This window comes from Corvus brachyrhynchos, unplaced genomic scaffold, assembly GCF_000691975.1.
Source record: "Corvus brachyrhynchos isolate BGI_N302 unplaced genomic scaffold, ASM69197v1 scaffold18, whole genome shotgun sequence".
Classification (NCBI taxonomy): Eukaryota; Metazoa; Chordata; class Aves; order Passeriformes; family Corvidae; genus Corvus; species Corvus brachyrhynchos.
The window spans coordinates 1257914-1278502 of record NW_008246064.1 but is presented as its reverse complement, the minus strand read 5'-3'; the positions used below and the strand labels follow the sequence as shown (position 1 = coordinate 1278502).

General features: G+C 51.5%; 2 protein-coding genes across 5 annotated transcripts in view; both read right to left on the bottom strand.

The window, feature by feature from the left end:
- Window positions 1-8548, bottom strand: part of GJC2 (gap junction protein gamma 2) — a 38681-nt gene extending 30133 nt beyond the window's left edge. Inside the window, exons 1-3 of one of the 3 annotated variants that reach the window (XM_017746777.1) lie at window positions 7688-8548; window positions 5385-5464; window positions 2687-2788 (exon numbers count right to left, since the gene is read on the bottom strand). The gene's annotated coding sequence lies outside the window, so the exon portion shown is untranslated. Of the gene's footprint in view, window positions 1-673; window positions 773-2686; window positions 2789-5384; window positions 5465-5973; window positions 7620-7687 lie in introns of those variants that run through there. The other 2 variants (XM_017746778.1, XM_017746780.1) reach the window with 2 other exon arrangements.
- A 971-nt stretch (window positions 8549-9519) lies between these two features.
- On the bottom strand, window positions 9520-19021 carry GUK1 (guanylate kinase 1). 2 transcript variants are annotated; one of them, XM_017746802.1, is made up of 8 exons: window positions 18918-19021; window positions 15185-15298; window positions 14403-14444; window positions 13553-13649; window positions 11435-11573; window positions 10507-10591; window positions 10113-10198; window positions 9520-9697 (listed from the first exon to the last, which is right to left on the bottom strand). In XM_017746802.1, the coding sequence occupies exons 2-8, from the start codon at window positions 15294-15296 to the stop codon at window positions 9662-9664; spliced, it is 597 nt and encodes a 198-aa protein (XP_017602291.1). In that variant the 5' UTR covers window positions 15297-15298; window positions 18918-19021; the 3' UTR covers window positions 9520-9661. The 2 variants fall into 2 exon arrangements, with proteins under 2 accessions (XP_017602291.1, XP_008641322.1); XM_008643100.2 differs by lacking the exon at window positions 18918-19021 and adding an exon at window positions 17459-17754.
- Window positions 19022-20589: the final 1568 nt, after the last annotated feature.

Here is a 20589-nt window from a genome sequence, read left to right as displayed (position 1 = left end):
CTTGCTTTCCTCCCCCCAGCTCTGGTGGTCTGGGATAGGAGGAGGTTTGGGATAGGGGCTGGCCAGGAGGTCCCAGAGCACAGAGGGGTTTCACAGAATCCCAGAATGGATTGGGTTGGAAGACACCTTAAAGATCACCTCATTCCACCCCCCTGCCATGGGCAGGGACACCTTCCACTATTCCAGGGTGTTCCAACCTGGCCTGGGACACTTCCAGGGATCCAGGAGCAACCCCAGCTTCTCTGGGCAACCTGTGCCAGGGCCTCCCCACCCACACAGGGATGAATTTCTTCCTTTTTCCATGAGGAAAAAGCTAAAGTGGTTTAATCCCAAACTCCCTGGAGATGGATTTGCACTGCCCTGCGTGCCAGGGGATGATTTACGCCAGCAAAGTGTGCACAAACTGATGCCAAATAGGGATGTTGTGCCTCTTACCCCAGCAGGAAAGGCAACACACGAACATTCAGGCTCAGCAAACGCATTTCCCACCCAAATAACTGGGAAAGGGCAGAAAATGAAGAGCAGGGAAGAGCTGGGTGAGAGCAGAGGGGGGGTTGCAGCACAGGGAGGGGATCTGAGAAGTGCTGGGAACAAGCCAAGCTAAAAACCATCAGCAAAACATCAACACGAAGTGGAGGGAGAACAAAACAAAACAAACCCAAAAGTAACATACGGAGAAGCGCTGGGCTTAGTCCTTCCCAAAACTCTCCCATCCTGTCCGCGGATCCGTGGATCCCTGCCCGGCGCCGCTTTCTCCCTCCCGCCCCGCGCTCTGACGTGGAGAGGGAAAGCTCCTCCGAACCTGACACTGCACACCCCGCGTTCCCCAGGACGCCAAGGACTCCTTTAGTTCCCTTTTATTTTTGGATTTCCCTTCCAAGCACGCACAAAAAACGCCATAAAAAAAGAGATTGTGGTGGATAACTCCAGAGCCAAGAGCGGCGCTTATGGAAAAAAAAAAAAAAAAAAAAAAAAATCAGATCACTCAAATAGTCGAAGGGTTTAGGGCTAAAAATAGCGAAAAGAGCTCCTTGGAGCAGGAGAGGAAGGCGGGAAGTGGAGGTGCTGCAGCAGGATAAAGTGTGCTTCCTTCTTGTTTAGGATTTCTTTTCCTTTTCAAACTTGGTGGAAAGTCGGCTGCGAACTCTCCCTGTCCTTACAGCTACAGTGAAACACTGCAGCACCACCAAAAAACTTCATTTCCCCCCCAATTTTTCTGTCCAAAGCAGCGCCTGTTGCTGAAATTTTTTAATTTTAGTGTTTTATGTTGACCAGAGGCTCCTATCCCAGCCCCTCTTCATCCCTGTTCTCTCTTCCCAACCTCATTTGGGGGAACAGCTGGAAGCATCTCCCTGCTCTGTGGAGAACAGCTGGAAGGGGACAGAGGGGACATTTTCCTCCTCCCCCAGCCCTTCCTGCTCTCTGCCAGAGGGATTTTTCCCCTGTGCACGTCTCTGGCTGCAGAGAAGGGGATGTTGCCCCTCACTCAAACCCACAAGCAGGGATTAAATAATTACCCCATCCAGAGGCCACAACCTCTGGCTCATTGTCATCTGTTCCTTCCCATTGCCAGCTCGCATGATTTTATGGCTGACCTCACAAAAATTGATGTTTTCCTTAAAGGCCTCGTGTTGTGAAGAGAGGTTTGGCTTCCAGGAGTCCAAATTAGCGAGGTTTTACTCGCTGCACTTAAAGAAAACCCCCAAACTGAACAAATTTGGCACGAAGAAGGCCCTAAACCTTTAAAATCTGACAGCTCTTCATCTTTTACACCTACATGACTCCCAGCATGTCTTAAGCAGCTCCCACCATGTGAAACTCCTCAAAAGAACTTGTTTTTCCTGGTTTTAAGGGAATTTCAAAGGATGTCCTTGCTCCTCAGCACAGCTGGGATGGGGCAGCCAAGTTTTCACCCTCTCATTTAATTTCTCAAGTGTGTTTCTGCTCTCCAGCTGCTTTAGGGGAGGAACAAGCTGGGAACCAGCCTGGGTGACCGTGCAGGGGGTATGTGTTCCCAGAAGGAGTTTTCCAGAGGAAACCAGCTCCTAGGATGCTCCAGGGATGGAGGAGGAGGAGCAGGGAGAAGAGAGGCATTGCCACAGCACTTGTTCCTGCAGCTGCTGCCGTCCTTGACACAGTCACAAGCCCAAAGTTCAGCCCAAATCCAAGGATTTCAAGGAGAATTTGGGTAAGGAAAACACCCTCACCAGAAAATGGGTAGGGAAATTATTTTTGGAATCACACGGCTTGAAAGCAACCTTAAATATGTTCCTAAAAAATCGCAGCCCTGCTCTGTATCAGTCTCAGAGCAAACTCTCATTCAGCCTCATTTAAGATAGTTGCGAGCAAAATCCTGGATCCAAATTTTAAGGGATCGTCCAGACCCCAAGCGGAGTTGGATTTCTGCATCTTACACAAATATTTCATGCAAAACATTTTGCAGGCTTAGGAAGAATTATAATTTTGATGGCTCTCAATGCTGCCTTTATAGATGGGATATATAAAAAATAGACTTACAATAGATAAAATATAATAAACACACAATATATTACAAGGATCAATGAAACAGTGACACGGCCTCCTGGGGTGAGGAACATCCTTTTGCTCCCAAACCCACAATCCCTCCCCATCAGTGCCATCCCCCCCAGAGCCCCATCCTGGTTAGGAGGTGACGATCGAGCCGTACCTTTCACAGCCAGGAAAAAACGGTGCCCGTGGAGCTGCGGATCCTCACCGCATAACCGGAGCCCTGGCGGGGGAGAAGCCGTGCAGCAGCACCAGCACAGCCCTGCAACAAAGCCAAGGAGGAGGCGATTATTCCCGGGCATCTCTCTGCCAGGCACAATACGGCAGCGTGTCAGTGTCCCCGCTCAATGGCACCATTGTCCCCTCCGGAGCTGCGGCTCCTGCGGGTGGTGGCACAGGGAGAAGCTTCTGCTCCTCAGAGAGCTCCTAAAAGGCTTCGTCCCACCACTGGAGAGGAGCAGAGGCTTTGTTTGGGATTCCCAGTTTTGCCTTGACAGCAGCAGTGGGGTAAGGTTCCTCCAAGGGAGGAAGGGAATAGGATGTTGGATGGAATCAGTCAGGGGTACGAAGGGGTGGGAGGATTGGGTTGAGAACGGGAGTTCACAGCTCTCTGGTAGAACAGAGGGATGCTCCCAGCAGGGTTTTGTCGGGATCCTTGCAGGAGTTTGCAGCTGGATGCTGCAGCCATGGGAAGAGAACACCGAGGAGCTGGAGAAATCTTGGAATCCTGGAATGGTTTGGGTTGGAAAGATCCAACCACCCAGCTGCACCCCTGCCATGGGCAGGGACACCTCCCACTATCCCAGGCTGCTCCGAGCCCCATCCAACCTGGCCTTGGACACTGCCAGGGATCCAGGGGCAGCCCCAGCTGCTCTGAGCAATGGAGGGAGCATGGTCAGGGCTGGAGGATGGGATGCACAAGGGGAGGCTCAGCAGGGAGACTTCATTGATAAATACAACTCTTAAATGAGAAAGTGGTGAGAAAACAGAGCCAAAATATTCTCAGAGGCCCAGAGAGGCAGCACATCTGTGGCAGCCACAGTGGTGGGAATGCACAAGGGGAGATCCTGCCTGCCTTTGGAAACACCAGGAGCTGCTGCAAGAACACCAGTGACATTTCCTCCCTATAGGACAAGGGGAATCAGGTTGGATTTCAGCAATAAAACCAGTAAAGAGCCCAGAGGTGCCACCACAGCAACGCTGTGCGATGAAGCTGCAGTGGGATAAGCCCAAGGAGCAGCAGCATCTGTGCTTGGGAAGATAGATGGGGTGAATAAAAAATGGTGTATTAAAAAAAAAAAATAATATATATATATATATATAAAGGGGACGTTCCCAGGTCTGAGGCCGGGATGACCGTGGGCATTGGGCTCGCTGGGCTCTGCGGGTCAGGCTGCTGCGGGAACGAGCCATCGGATCCCAGACCCATGGAGCACGTGAGATCATCCTCCCTGCTCAGGGGAACAGTCTGACAGGCACTCACCCCACAGACACCACTCCAGGGAGGGATTATCCCTCTGCTGTGGGCTGTGGCACCAGTTTCCCCTCTGCACCCAAACTGGGGTGCTGTTCTCTCCCTCCAGCCCACACCCTCGTATCCAGGAGGCATCATAGGATTTCAACCATGTTCAAAGCAAGGGATGCAGCTCACGTATCCTGCACTTCCAACTAGGAAAAATAATAAATCTCTTTTTTCTCATCCTGTACCTGGTATATCCAGGTCAGCACATTGGTGGTGACTGGAGCATTTCTCTTGGCTTTTTGGGGTTTTTTTCCCCATCATCTCCATGCTGACTCCGTGTTAGGGAGCCAGGCCATCCCTAAAGTTCAATGCCCACCACACAGGCACTTTGTTTTCCATCAAGACTTGATACAAACAGCAGCAGCCACCCCTGATCCTTCAGGGAATATCTGCAAATTAATGCTGGGTTGACGACTTGGGCACTGAGGGGGCACAGCTTTCCTGTCCTTCCCTGTGCCCATTGGATCTGGCTCCCAGGGGTCTTATTCCCACATGGCTTCAATAAAATAATCCCTCCTATGTAGAAATTGAGGAATATTTATCTGTATTTGCCCAGCTCCACCGGGATACTGGAATTTTGCCTTCTCTGCCTCCCTTCTTTTTATCCCCTCCTTGCATCTCCAGAGATGGGGAAAGTAAAATCCAGAAAAACATCCTCTTCTCCCTCCTTTTTGTGGCTGGACAGAGAGGAATCAGGCATCAGGAGGGGGATGCACCCCCGATTCCACAAGCATCCGGTTGTTCCGGTGGCCGTACCAGTTGCCACGGCACAATGGGAATTGCAGATGGCTTCTGGTTATTCACAGGGCTGGAGTCATGTCCGGGACAAGCAGAGTCACAGCTGCTGCTGTTGGAAAAAGTTGAGGCTGTGCCGGATTCCCGAGTTTTGGAGGCTGGGAGCGGGGCTGGGCTGGATAAGCGGGGAGCAGGGTGAGGATGCCGGGCCGTGCGTGCCATCCCGGCCGGAGCCGCGGTTATGGATCGGCGTCCCACACTCTCCAGGGATGACACAGTTGCACTTCCAGTCGATGTGGCTGACCCAAATACAGCGCCCAGCAAGGCAGGCACAGCCCGGCCCCTGATCCAGCTGCCAGGGCCACTCAGCCTCGTGGAGCTGATGGGGATGGCAGAACTCCTACGAGCACCCTGGAGCATCCAGAGCCATGGGATGCTTGACAGAAAATTCCATCCTCCCACACAACTTCCTTTGCAGCAGCAGCAGAGCCAGAGAAAAGCACTGGAGGAGCAACAGATGCTGGCACGGATCCATCTGAGTCCCACTTGGATCAGTTGTCCCAGGGAGGGTTATTGGCTGGTGTGGGATAATGGGACCTACCTGTGGTCAGTGTTGGTGGTGCTGGTCAGAGTCTCAGCACGAGGCGGCAGCAGCTGGAGCGTGGTGGTCACTCCCCTGTCCTGTGGGAGAGCACAAGGGACATCAGGATACCCAGGAATGGATCACATCACCCATCCCAGCTGCAACCCCCTGAAAAAAAGCCCATGATCCACATGGCTGGGGAAATCCATCCCAAGCCGACGTCCCTCTGCTCCCACAGGTTCCAGTGCTCTTTATCCACTTTGGAGCAGCTGGTGTTTGCACCCTGGTGGATTGGGGAACATGGGCAGGTGGCTCCACTGTGGAGGGATGAGGATGAGACCCCCAATTCCCTGCTTTCCTGTCTGAAGCCATGCAGGCTGCTGGGAGGATTTCCTAGAAGATGTTTCCATCATACTGGATAGAGCAGGAAAGCTGTCTTTGCCAAAAAAGGTGGGAATTAGTGGCCTCCCCCCACTGAGAGCTGAACACCCTCTCCAGAAGATCCTAGGAGTTTTTCCTCCCAGGATAACTTCTGACAGCACTCAGGACACCCATGACACATCCTCCCCGTGCCCCAGCACGAGCTCATCCCATCACACTTCCATACCTGGGATGCTCAATCCCAGCGTTGCCGTGGGAAACACGCGCAGAGCGAGCCGGACACTGATGGACAAGCAGGAAAATCAGGGTTATTCCTACTCCTTTTTCCCCTCGTTGCTCATTTTCTACGCCGGCTGCCCAATTATTTCCCAGGCCAGCTCTGCCCCGCGGTGCCTTTCTGCAGTGGCATGGAAGGAAGCCTGAAAATCAGAGCTGCCTCCAACGGCACTGAGAGGCCAAGGAAAACCACGGCAAGGACAAGTCTCTGGACCGTGGGCTCATCAGGATGGGGGCAAATGGGCTTTGGGCTAATTTTGGCTGCTTCAAGTTGTCCTGGAGTGTGGCTCCAGCTTCTTTCTTGGATGATTTGGGCTTTGGGGACTTGCCTGCCTTCCTGCATCCCTGCACAACGTCCTTCCCAGGCAGGGTCTTGGTGCCGTTGGGTCAGAGCAGAGGTGACCTCTGTGTCCAAACCCCACGTTCCCTGCTTGAAGGGGTATTTCTATTGCCAGAGAGCTTGGGTAGGCAGGAAAAATGAAAAATAGGGGGAAAATAATCAGCTCCTGCCCCAAAAGCAGCGTGTCAGCCCGGATTCAGCAAAAAACAATGCGATGACTGCAAAGCAACAGCTTTAAAGCAAAAGTGCTACAGGGGCTTGTTATTTTTTTGGCATCAGCTCCGAAATATCCTCAGCCTCAGACAGGAGAGCTCCCAGGGCAGGTTTTATCCCAGCTTTTACCATCCCCTGCACTCGTCTTCCTCCCCCAGCAGGGATGCAGGTGCTGCCACATTTCCCAAAGCATCTCAGCTGAAAAAAGCTGAAGTCTGGTCAAATTTATCTCAGTCTGATGGAACAGTGAATATATAGTTATATAAAACCCCTATTTCTGACATTTCTGGAAGCAACCCAGGAGCAGGCCTGGGTTCCTTCACTCAGTGTACCCCGAGATGGGAACAGCACCTTCCTGCCTGGAAGATCTCCTAGGTGGGAAAAGGGGTCCTCCAGGAGGAGGATCTTTAAACACAGACAACCCCTGGGCCAAAAGGCTCCTGCACCCTCACTCTGCCAGTCTGATCCCTCGATCCCAGCCCTGCACTGGGAGCAGATGCTTGCAGTTGTGGAGAGCCCAGCATTTGACACCTGCCATGCTCAGCATGGTCCTTGCCTGCCCCAGGGATGTGGGAATGCAATACGCCAACGAGCCAGTACCAAACCCAGAAATGTGTTTATGGCTGCAAAGGCAATTAACAAAACAGACATCCCAGTTTTGAGGGCGCAGGAATTTAACTCACTTCAACAAGTGCCTTCACCCACCCAGCTTTGGGATGGGATGCACAGCGCAGTTCCTCCAAAACACCAAACCTGGAGAGGGGCACTGCTGACAGCACCCAAAATGACCCCCTGGAGATGCTCCACAGCTGTGTCACCTGCCTGGGCACCAGCCTGGCTGCACCACCCACTCCTGCTCCCTCCGCTTCCCATTGCCATCCCGACGGCCATCCCGTCACCTCGCGTTAGCGCCGGCATTCCAGGCGTTCTCCATCTGCTCCATCACACACAGCAGCTGCAGCAGGGCACCCTACTGGGGAGGGACATTTCGGACTCCCCTCTTGCTCCCCTTCACCGGAGAAGGGGCACACCAACGATCCAAATGATTTTTCCCGTTTTCCAAGCGCTGCCACGCGGCTGGAGCATCGCTCCGGCTCCCGGGTGCACTCACCTCTCCCGCAGGGATGTGCCGAGGCGGGGCTGGGGGCGCTGGCAGGAGGGATCCGCAGGGAGCAGCTGGGCACTTCCATCTGGTGGCAGCCCCGCAGGTGCCACGCGGTGGCCGCAGAGCCCCGGACTGAGGCGGGTGCCGTGTCCTGCGCCTCCTGCTCGGCTGCTCCGCGACTCCGGCGCGTTCCCGCTGCCGTTCCTGCCATCTAGAGGGGACCTTTTCCCACTGCAAACGCGTGCCTCAAATTGCAACAGAATCCCCCAATTCAGAAGGAAAAATAATCAGAGCCCATCACTTGATGGCGCAGGACAGTGGTTCACACCACGAATCCACACAGGAGTTTCCTGCTTGTTTAACCAGTTCCAGAACCAAGCAATGGGAAACCCACAACAACAGGAAGGGACGTTTTCTAGCAAGTCTAGGAAAGATGTATCAAACCAGCCCAAGAGAGGTAAACAAGCAAAATAATCATCAAATCATGGCTGTGAATGCAAGGTACCAGAAGAGTGGCCCAAGGGGGGTTTCTGCTTGTTCTCTCCATAAGGTGGAGGATGGAGGTTTGGAGATGACCTGGATCAAGAGGTACTGCAGAGCAGCTGGATGGACTGGAGGGATGGGATAGGAAGAGGATGGAACCCAAAAATGGAGTGTTTAGGTACAAACCTGCTCTGGTAAGATGTGGTTTGGGAGAGAAAATGTCCCAGCCCGGCACTGCAGGGCCCAGCTGCTCATGGGCTCTGTGGTTTGGGGAGGGGGGAAAACAGCTGGAAGTCACCACCTGTAGGAGCTCTGATGGACTGGTCATTCCATAGAATGGAATCCCAGAACAGTTTGGGTTGGAAGGGACCTCAAAGCCCATCCAGTGCCACCCCCTGCCATGCACAGGGACACCTCCCACTATCCCAGGTTGCTCCAAGCCCCAATGTCCAGCCTGGCCTTAGACACTTCCAAAGCAGCCACAGCTTCTCTGGGCACCCTGAGCCAGGGCCTCCCCACCCTCCCAGCCAGCAATTCCCCCCCAATATCCCATCCATCACTGCCCTCTGGCAGTGAGAAGCCATTCCCTGTGTCCTGTCCCTCCATCCCTTGTCCCAAGTCCCTCTCCAGCTCTCCTGGAGCCTCTTTAGGTTCTAAGGTCTCCCAGAGCCTTCTCTTCTCCAGGTGAACACCCCCAGCTCTCCCAGCCTGGCTCCATGGTTTTCAGTGTGAGAAACCAACCCCTCCAAGGACCCCCAGGATATGTCCTGCTGGAGGGACCAAAGGGCTTGGAAATTTCACAAAAACATCAACATTAAGGATAAAGAAAACTTGGGAAGTGAAGTACAAAGCTCTCTAGGTCTCAGAACAGAGACCTGTACAAGCAACAGTTACTGGATGCAATGGATTCCCCTTAGGAAAAGGGATTTATTGCTGCCTTCAAGCACATCAGCCCAAAAGGCTGCAAAGCTTAGGAGAGAAATCTTTCCTCCCCCAACTTGTAGGTCTAAAAGCATCAAAAAATCTACCACTAGAACTCAAGTGGAACAACACATGAATTCCACGATTGCTGCTGGAATACCAGAGAAGTTCACAGGATTTTTTCCCCCAGAAGAAAAGGCAGTGGATAGACGATAAAATAGAGTGGCATCAACTGGCACAACGTGTCCCTCCACAAATCCAGCAGTGGGAGCCCAAGCCACGTGCTGGAGCTGCAGGTGCCCAAACAGCTCCTCTGCAGCTTTCCAAAGGGGAAGCTTTTTTTCCCCCTTTGGCAGCTCCCAAAGAATCCGGAGGTACAAACCTGGAGAGCACGGGCTGAGCATGCAGTGAACAGAAACACAAGCATGAGCAGCTTTCCTTTTCTTTCCTTTTAATATAAACATCCTAGGGTAAGTTGGGAGTAGGAGCAGCCTAAAGGGAATGTCTTTTGGAATAAAACGGTGCAACGTGCTTCGGGAATGATGTGCAAAATTAAAACGCCCAAGCGGGGTCAGCTCAGGACTTCCTGGATTCTTGGGTCTTCTTGATTTCCTGCAAGGAGATCAGGAAAGAGACTGAGAATCTGCCACTCTTTGGGAACAGCTCTTGGTTTCACAGCTCAGGAAACCACAAGTGACCAACAACTCACACCAGCTCCACCATGTCACAGGACCAAGCCCTGAGCTGACCTTTAGGGACAAGGCAAGGTTTGACTTGGAAACTCCAGAAACAGGAATCCCCTTCTCTGCCACGCAGGGATGCATGTTTATTTTGCCCCAGCTCAGTATTGTGTTGGATTCATTTCCCACTCTTAGGCCACTGATCCATCATCACCTGTACTCAATCTGTCCCTCAGCAGCTCAAAGCAGACCAAACGTGAGATGAGGTGACAATTCTGTGGCTGCCTGAGAACAGACCCTCACCTGCCTGGCCCAGGAATGAGGTGGAAAAATCCCCAAGGACTCACCTCCAGCAGCACCTCCTTCAATTCGGAATAGGCCTTTTCTAAATCATCGTTAATGATGATCAGGTCGAACAGCCCAGGCTCTTTACCTGGGAAAGGAGATGAGGTCAGAGTTGGAGGAGAATGTTTCTTCCCTGTGGCACCTCCTGTGCACAGCCCAAAGTCCTATGGCATTTTAATACTATTTTTTAGTATTATTATTTCAGCTGCTGCTAACAAGCTGCTCTGCCAACCACCCCCAAGGAACCACAGTGGGAAATGCAGCAGTGCTTTGATCCAACTCTGCTCATGCCAAGCCCTGCCAGCACTGCTGGAGAGCACAAATCAGATGCTCCCACAAAAACCAGCTCCCAAATCACGCAGGCATCCCCTCTCCCTGCACACTCCAAGGACTTACTGAGCTCCAGGTCCACGCGGGCTGCAGTCAAACGCTTCAGTAAACTCTCTTCCGTCTCAGTCTTTCGGTCCCGTAGTCTTTTCTCCTAAACCCAAGGACAAAGGCATTAAAGAAATGAGTGTTCTGAAAGCTGCAGGCAGAAACCACCCCCCACCCCTCAGGCCAGTGCTGTCTGTGACCACGGGCATGTGAGAACACCCTGGAAAGGGTGAGGGGCCTCACTTACAGCCCAGTGCAAACCAGTGGCCAAACTGGGCTTGAGATCTCCTACCCAGAGTTCAGGGTCCCAGGTTTCTTTTACCTCCCTCTCATTTATTTATTTTTCCAGGTACTGCTGGAAATGAGATCTCTCTGCTGGGCTCTGGCATCTGGTGCTGCTGGCTTCCTCCTCCACAAACTCAACGAGAAACAGACACTGCCTGATGTACTGAGAGCAAGAGGGGAGAGTCAGGAGTTGACCTCATATGTCCTCATCCCTCTCTGAACCATGACAGTGATTCCACTTCTGCAAGAGTCCCAGTGCAATCACTTACATAGGGTAAGACCAGAGTGGTGTAGAATTTATGGTGCTGCACAGAACCAGCCTCCCTGGGTTTAATTTTAACTGTGGAGGCAGATCTCAGCACAAAATCCTTCTCTACCTAGCACGGAGCACAATTAATGCATTTAAAAACTGGCCACGCTGCGATGGAGTCCATAACCAAGGTGTGGAAAACATCCAGGAAGGACTCAAAAAACACAACACAGGAAGATTTATCCCTGAGGCTGGGGAGCTGGACTGGGCAGAGAAACGCTTGGGAATGTCCTCCCCAGGTAGTGCAGGGCCCTGAGAACACAGAGGTGGCTGAGGGAAGGGGGAGCCCCGTGGCTGCAGAGCCGGACGCTGATTACCTCTAACTGCTACCGGCAAAGCAAGGCGGGCGCTCACCAGGATCTCAATGGACGGCGGCTGCACCGAGATGTAGATGGGGTTCAGGTCGGTCTTCTTGATGTTCTTCACGCCCTGGATGTCGATGTCGAGGACACAGATCTGGTTCTGGGCCTGCACGGCCTGCACAGCTCCTTTACTGGGGACACAGCACACAGGGCAGGGGTCAGAGCAGCCGGGGGGGGTTTGGGGTGTCCCCCTCCAGCAGCGGGTGAACCTCACAGGGCTCCCCTGTGCCCAGGCTGTGGCAGGAGGGGACAGAGCCTGCTCTGCTCTTGATAAGGAGTTTCTCCAAGTGTCCCTGCTCTGGGGAGGAGCAGGGAGCTGCCATCTCCAGCTAGAAAGCCATGCTGGAAGGTGTGGAAATGGATCACGTGTGACTATCCCACAGGACGGGTGGGATGTCTGTAAACTCCTGCCTTGGCAGAGCTCCACCTTCTAGAGGGAAGAGGTTGGAACTCGATGATCTTTAGGTCCCTTCCAACCCAAACCAGCCTGGGATTCTGTGACAAACACAGAAACAACCTTCACCAAAGAGCAAAACCACTGAGAACTCCCCTTCTCCAGAATCCACTGACTCCACACGCTCTCCTGAAGGATGCTGGATGGACACGGATGCTCCATCTGGGTCACAAGATACACTTAAATTCTCCACTTAATTTTTCAAGTGGTGGCTTTTATATGCTGTTAAAGACAAACTCTCTTCCCCAACATGGGGAATTAGCTCAAGCTTTTAAATCATTTATTATTACTCACTGATGAGATTTAGAAAGCAGAAAGGATTGGTGAGAACTTCAACTATTCTTCTAAACAGGAGGGACTCTCCATTTTATCCTACATCTGATCAGGAATATCCTCAGGGGCTTGGAGAGGAAACAGGCTCGGAGAGATTCCGGATTTATTTTGTTTGCAAACTGATCTACATTGCTGAGGAGTTTTGGGGTTTATTTCAGCCTCCCACACTGCATGGCCACCACCACAGCCAGTGTGGCTACACAGAGGGGACTCAAACAAACCCAAGCACATAATTTCATCTGGTAAAGTACCAAATTCCTGCATATTTCAGGGAAATTGGCAGAGGAGAGCTGCCTCCTCAGCATCCAGCCCAAGAAAAAGGCACCACAATCAACTCCATCCATGCCCCAGGCACCAGGGAGCAGCCGTCTGCTGGATTAGGCAGGGCACAAGAGGTGGAAGGAAGCCTGGACTACACAGGATGAAGCCAGGGATTAAGGACCCTCAACTCCATTTCTCCTTGGAGCTGGGTATGTGGGAGAAGAGCTTTCAGCTTTCAGGACTTTTTTCAGGACTTTCAGGCACTTTTCGTGCCAAACGTGTCAAGACCAGGGCCTGCAGCACGTTCAGTCTGGGGGCCTTATGCTGGCAACTCCCACAAGGAAACTATAATGGAATTATGGAATGTTTTGGATTGGAAGAGACCCTAAGGATCATCTCATTCCAACCCCAACTTTCCTCTAGAAGGTGGAGCTCTGCCAAGGCAGGAGTTCCTTCCACTATCCCAGGTGGCTCCAAGCCCTGCCCAGCATAGCCTTGGACACTTCCAGGGATCCAGGGGCAGCCACAGCTTCTCTGGGCACCCTGTGCCTCATCACCCTCACAGTAAAGAATTTCTTAACTCAGAAGGAAACTGTGCCATCTCCAAAGATTCCTTAAAAACACACACTCAGCTCATCAAGAGACATCAAGCCTTCTTGAAAAGCAGGCAAATTTCTTTAATGCCAGTAATTAAATACATCAAGAAACACTTAACCTCCCTCCTCAGCAGGTCCTTTACTAAAGCACCACAATTTTCTCCCAATAATTATATAAGATACCTGACTCCTAATTAACATTCCAGATCACGTTTTATTGATCATCAGCTCCAACGCTGAGGGCAGAGCTATTTTAGAACCCACTCAACTCTTTAACCCCAGTCAGGGGTGCCATGAGATTTATCTGCTCATAATCCAACACTTTACCACAGTAGCACGTAACAGACAACATAGGTATGGCTTCTGATCCCAAATTTATAAAATCCCAGAATATTTTGGATTGGAAAGGATCTTCAAGACCATCTAATTCCAGCCCCTCTGGCACAGGCAGGGATACCTGACCTACCTTGTTCCGTACATATTCCCAGAGAACTCTGCGTGCTCAATAAATTCACCAGCATCAATTTCTTTCTGCATTTCCTCTCTGGTCACAAAGTGATAATCTGGAGAAGGGAAAATAGGAAAAATAGACAGAAATTAATGTTTTGAAGGCAAAGTTCATGGTCAAAATGACACCCATGGGTTTTGGGGGGAGGAGACACTTAAAACCTGCTTCAGACAATGCAGACAGACTGCAGAGATTCACTTCCTAGTTCCACACCAGTTGTCCAAACACCTGCTCCAAACTGCTCAGAGCTTTCTCTGTGGCCAAAAATGCTCCTCTCCCCCACTTTTTATATCCTTTCCCATTCCTGGTGTAGTGGGAACCTCTCCCCCGTTGCCTACAGGTGTGGGATACATTACAGCAGGGCTGGCAAGGCCTTTAATTTGAAAGGATTTATAATTAAAGACCAGAATGGGATGAGAGAGAGGGAGATAAAAGGGAACATCAAAACCAAACTAACTAAAAAGGAATATTTCTTCATCTTCTGTTGAATTCCTCTCTTTATTTCATAGGGAAAACTGCCACTGGAAATTAATAACAAACCTCATTTGATAGTTTCTTAAATATGCAAATAAATGAGAAAACAGCTGGGCAAAAGCTATTAATACAGCTAAGACCATGTCATTAAGCAGCTGCACTTCCCAAAGCAGTGGCCATTGGAGGCTATCTCCCCAGAACTACCTGGAACTTTGGAAAACCAAATCACCCAACACCCAGGTTCAGAGCAGGGTACCTAAAATGAGAGCCCTGCTTTGAAAACGTCAAGTATTTGGAGAGCCCAATGAGACAGAACCAACTGCAACAAGCTCACCTTTGCCATTCACTTCTCCAGGTCTTGGCTGCCTTGTGGTATCTGCAGGGATTAAAAAAAAAATTAGAAAAAACAGCCTTGTAAATTCCATACATCACCCAAGGGTGATGCAGGATCAGAGAAATGCCAAGGTTTAAGTGGCACATGGACCTCTAGGAAAAAAATCTCTACCAAGAGGCAATTTAGGGGGAAAAAAGGTTTAGTTTGAAGTGAGATGAGATATTCAGTTGAATCAAGAACACAGGATGCCATGCACACACAAAAACGACAATTTTAAGTTTTCTTCTCCTCCCATACCAGTAAGTTTTTAAGCATCCAGTATTTGCTCTTTCATGGTGGAGTGAATCCAGATCTCAAAGCACAGATTTTACTTTCAGTACACGAAGTGTTGGGACATTAAAACACGTTTTGGTAATGGACTTAAAAACACCTTGCAAAGCTCCCCGTAAAAATCAAATGGCTTTTGAAGCAGCAATGTGGGGGGATTTTGTTACTTCCAGAGTCAAGAACCACTCAGAAGAAACTTGTTTCCTCTCTGAGCTGTGTTTAGAGATGTGGGGAGTCACCAGGCCTGGAAAGATACTACTCCAGACCAATCTTAGACTTGCCACTCAATACCAGGAGTAAAAAGTGTCCTGAATTATTTAAACAGCCCCGAGAGCCCACAGACAGACTGGGACACAGCCATGAAACACCATTCTTTGGGGTATAAATAGAGCTCCAGAGACAGGCTCTGAGCTGGCACTCCTGAACTCCTCCACAGCCCATCCCTGGATACTCACGGGAGACGCTGAAGCCGAAGATGTTCTCATAATCTTTGAGCAATTTCTTTAACAAAGTGCTTTTCCCTGCACCCGATGGGCCACTCAGAACCACTGGCCTTGGTCCCTGCATGACTGGGGAGAGGCAGAAAAATGTGTCTGGTTAGAAACACACGTGGAAACACAGCTGTGGATTGCCAGGAGTGCTCAGCCCCTCAAACCAGCACCAATCCTTTACCCTTGGGTACAAATTTCTGTAGGAAAATCTGAAATGATGCAAAATCACAAGCCTACAGCTGATAAAGAGTACTGGGAGTGCAGGAAGAGTTCTTAAGAGATTGAGGTTAAACTCATAGGATGTAACCCAAAGGAGGAGGAAACTGGGTTCCAGCTGCCACTAAACTGGGGTAATTCAAGCCAGCTGTTTTCCATCACCATGGGTGGGTCTCACTGGAACCAAAAATCCTAAGGAAAACTCTCTCTAACAGGAACAAAACCCTATTTGTGCCTGGTGGCATTTGGAATCATGGGACAGAGGTACAGTCCCAGCCCCTTCCCCCTCACAGGGAAAAAGGAGCTTCAAGGAGAGTTTGCAGGATAAGACTTTGGAGTTCTCCATCACCAACCCCCAAACTGTTGCAGCAGCATCTGAACTCAGGTGTAATCACTGCCATGAACGTGCTCTGGAGTCTATTCCCATATTTCCTGGAGCACCAACTCCATCTGGAGGTGTCTCGTGGCAAGAGGGAAAGGTTCAGTTCCTGGTACAGGTGAAAAAAAGGCAGCCTGGGGCCACGCAGAACTTGCTGCAGTTGTTTATTCAGCCAGAAAGAGAGGGGGAAGAAAAAAAGTGTTTTCATGTTCCTGCATCTCTGGGGAGGAAGAAAGGTTAATTATCCACACGGGAAAAAGAAGAAAATGCTGAATAAGGGTACGGGGGTACCACTGGGGACCCTCATCCATCAGCAGCTTCCAAACCAGAAGTGATGGTGAGAGTGGGACAAACCAAATGAGTTCTCCCTATTTAAAAACAACTACTTGCAGCAAGCAGTAAAATCCCTGGAAAAGCATTTTTTTAACCTGCTGGGCTGGGTGTGGCCTGGCAAGCCACCAGCCAAGAGGCAGATAATGCCTTTCCATTTTAAATTGGCTCACAGCAATGTCACCCTGACTTTACACATCACTTTTTCAAACAGCCTTAAGCCAAATGCTGTCTCGCCAGAGCAGCCGCGGGCTAATCCAGACGGGCTCGCTCCCTGACCCCGCCTGCGTGAGCGGGACACCTCCTCCGCCCCAAACCCCTCCCTCAGGCAGCACGACAGCCGGACAATCACACAAGTTTTCCCTCTGCTCCCCGAGGATGCTCGTCTGACCGGAGTTCATCCCAGGCTGTGCGAAGGGACGGGATATTAATAAACAAAGGCTAAGGAGATGCCAACAGCGGCAGCGTGGGTGGTAACAACGCCCACGGTCAGTCATTATCCATAAGGAAATTCCTTTATTCCTTCTTTTCTTTTGCTTAGCGCCCTCCAGCTGCTGCAGGCCCAGAGATCCAACAGATGAGATTTTGGAGAGCCAGTCCCATCACCACATTGCCAGATTAGGCTACATCATCCCAAAAACTGAAGGCTGAACAAACTCTAGGAAGTCCTCTGGGGACCTTCCTACCATTCCTTTAGTCCTTAAACTTCCATAATTTCCAAAAAACACAGGTTTAAATATTCCATACCAGAAGAAAGCACCAGAGAGATGCTACGCAGTGCTTGCGGCAAGGAAGCAAAGCAGTCCCTGAGGAGTTACCCAAAGCATTCCCCTCTCTCCTGTCCCTCACAGTTCTTCTCTCCTGCATAATTCAATCAGGTGAGCCCTAAGCATTCCTTGGAAAACACTCCACACAAATTCATCACCCTTCAGACATCCCTGTGGCTTCACCACACATCTGCTCCCCAGCACTGTTCCTTCATCACACAGCAGCTTCCACAAGCACCCCGAAAGCCTCACACGTGACACTGGGATCCCAGCATGGATTTGTCCAGGTGTTCCTGGACAAACCTGTCCATGATCCAGCTGTGCCAACAAGAACTGCTCCAGATGCACAAATCCCAGTCCTAGATCCCAGCCAGAGGAAAAAGAGCTTTTCCCTCTCCTCTCTCAAAATTTCATCTGCCCTTTAGCAAACACCAGCAGAAGACCAGGAATTTAAAGCTGCCCAAATCACTTCCAATCATTTCATTCCACCCCAGACAAACTGGGGAGGCAGGAGTGGGCTGGGAGCAGGCTCCATCACATCCTTACCTTTTCCTCGTCCTCCCTTCCAGCCAAGGAAAGCAGTCCAGCTCCTGGCAGCAGCACAGACTCCCGGGGATGGAGCTGGGCTATTTGTGAGCTCCTAAAGCCTTAATTAATGAGTCTCAGTTTTAAGATGGCCAATGAGAACAGTCCCGCTGGGCTTTAATCTCCCTTCCTGGTTCCTCCTCCGCTCCCTGCTCTCCTGGCTGGCAAAGATGCATCCAACACCTCCAAAAGGCTGAGGGGTGACAGCCCTTGCTGGTCTGGGATTAAGGAAAACAGCAAAATTGTCCCTGCAGTCACTGAAGGCACAAGGATTTCATTTGCGTGGAATCCTGGAATGGCTGGTGTTGGAAGGGACCTTCCAGACCTTCTCATTCCAAACCCCGGCCATGGGCAAGGACAGTTTCCACTAGACCAGGCTACTCCAAGGCCCATCCAGCCTGGAACAGTTCCAGGCACTTTCCTTCTGCAGGAACATTCCTCCTCCTTTGGACCAAATCCACACAGCTTCACCACTGCTTCACCCCAGCTCCACGACCACGAAGGCGAGAGGAAAACTCCTTCTCCTGCTCACAGATCCAAACCACGTCCCACCACTTCCACAGTGAGACCCTCTCCTTCGCTTTACTCCCTTTTCTTTCCCCAAAACACTCGTAACTGAGAGAAAAGACACCTGGGTTGTGATCACCTCTCACTTCCTTCAAAGCCGGACTAAAAATAAACCTGAAGACTTGCAGGTGCTTCCTCCTGCCTCCCTCGTGAATGCCTTCTCTTGCTGGACATCTGCAGAGGAAAACTGGCAGGGAACAAAAGCCATTTCCACTCCCAGGTGATGGGGCTGGGCCCTCACAGGAGGAAAGATAGCAAACTGGGAATTTCATAGAATCCCAGTTTGGTTGGAAGTGACCTTAAAGCTCATCTTGTTCCACCCCTGCCATGGGCAGGGACACATCCCAGTGTCCCAGGCTGCTCCAAGCCCTGTCCAACCCGGCCTTGGACACTGCCAGGGATGGAGCATCCACAGCCTCCCAGGGCAATCCCACGATGTCCCGGCCCTCATTCCCTGCTCCCCCATCCCTGCCAAACAGCTCCTCCCCCCACCAACCCACAGCCCTCAAAACCCACAGGTAAAGCAACAAAAGAACCCCCAAAAGCCCAGATCTAATGGATATGGGGCTTTTTCCTCTCTCCTGCTTGGCTCCCAGCCCAGGAATGCATCAGTGCATCACACTTCCAAGCTAGCTGCAGCAGAAACATCACAACGATGTAGTTATTTTAGGCAGAAGCTCAATTTTTCCCGTTTTGTCAGATTTTGGCATTTTCAGAGCAGCCAATCTGCAAATATCCAGCACAGAGTTTCCTAAAAATGGGTTGGGATCCAACCTAACCCACCAAAACCACTGCAAAGTCAATCAGCAAGAGAACAGCCCAACTAATTAACAATATCAATTATCTACCACACCTGGGACTGAGGACAAACAGCCACATCAACCCCTCTGGGCTGCAAAAAGATGAGGTGGTCACTGAAGGAAGATGCAGAAGGCTGTCCCCAAGGCAAGGAACGTTTCCTGGTCTGTTTGTGGGGCTAAATTCACCCAGGATTTTACCTCGTGGGTGGCAACATAACCAGGGGAGCAAAGGACAGACATCACAAGAGTTAAACAAATTAAAACTGATTAGCAGAGAGGCTTTACTGGGAAGGCAAAGCTCCCTTATGAAGAAGAAAAGAAGATTAAAGCACAGTTTCCCTGGAGCCTTGAGAAAGGTCTCCCAGATTAGGATTATAATCCCACCCCCTATTTTTAGCAGGTTTGTTAAAAAGGTGCCACCCCCACCTTTCTAATATTTGGGACAGGTTCCAAGAAGGGGCAGAGCTCCTGCCGTGACAGACAGGGAATTATCTGCAGCACTGGAACACGAGCAGGGAAGTTCCACCCTTCCAACCTCACCCCTCCTGTGATTCTGTGAGGAGCAGAGCATCCCACAGCAGTACGGAGCTGGAACTCAGCCACCTGTTGCCTGGAAATAATTACCTAAAAAGCACTAATTAGCCCTTCCACTGGCTGCACTCCTGGCTTGCAGGGAGCCGTGATGCCACAGAAGGGACATGAACCACTTGCTCAAGGTCACTGCAGAAATCAGGGAGGTCCAAGCCAGTTATTCCAAGACCACGTCCTGCTGCAAACCAGACCAGTTTAACCCACCAGTAGGATGAAACCAGTTTACCCACGTGGGAAAACCTCTACAGAGGTGAAGCTCACACAGGTGTGGTTTTACCATCCACTTCCCCACACACGTTTCACCACAGAGGGCTCTGTTTTACAATACCTGAGGGATGCTTATCCCTAATTCCCTCTTACCTCACCATACCCCACGGTGCCCACAAACCCCACCTGGTTCCACAAGCACATCCCTGTCTGTCTTATCTAACCAGGGACAGGAACGTCTTGGAGCCACCCTGGAGCAGCTCAATGATGGGCACCCAGCGTGGATGTCAGCAAGAGCACACAGCCAGCCCGGGGACAGCCCTGTGGGGCTGCGACCTGTCCCACCGCCCTCAGCCATCCCACATGGACAACACAGGGCACGCAGCGGATCAGGGGGAACTCAGCTTCCCCGGGGCTGGGTGTCAGCCCCCTCATCCAGGGGGTCCTGTGGGGGATCAGCACCCCCAGGTCGGCACCGCAGTGCCCCGGCACCCCTCAGCCGAGGGACTGAGGGCCCACATGAGCCACTCAGCAGCCTGGGGCCAGCTGGGACCCCCCAGCTCAGGGCTCAGGGCCCTCAGTCCAGGACCTCTGTGAGCGGCTGAGCATCCTGGCGCCTGCCGGATCCCCTCAGCCCAAGGCCTTTGTGAGGGGCTGAGCACCCCGGGACCCCTCAGCAGAGGAACCCCAGGAGGAGCTCGGCACGCCAGGGCAGGCTGGGCCCCCTTGGCCAAAAGCCCTTGTGAGGAGCTGAGGACCCCGGAGCCGGCCAGGACCCCCTCATTCCAGGCCCCCGTGAGGGGCTGAACGCCCCGAGGTCCCTCAGCCGAGGACCCCTGTGAGAGTGACCGAGCTCCTCGGGCTGGCTGGACCCCCTCTATCCATGGCCCTTGTGAGGTCTCGGCACGCCGTGGCCGGCTGTGCCCC

Excerpts from the sequence above, each read along its gene's own strand:
- GUK1 (XM_017746802.1), bottom strand. The coding sequence starts at position 15,296 with ATGCAGGGACCAAGGCCAGTGGTTCTGAGTGGCCCATCGGGTGCAGGG. Across the intron at positions 14,445-15,184 it reads CTTCGGCTTCAGCGTCTCCC|ATACCACAAGGCAGCCAAGA; the intron begins GTGAGTATCCAG and ends TAATCCCTGCAG. Across the intron at positions 10,592-11,434 it reads CGCCGTCCATTGAGATCCTG|GAGAAAAGACTACGGGACCG; the intron begins GTGAGCGCCCGC and ends CCTTGGGTTTAG.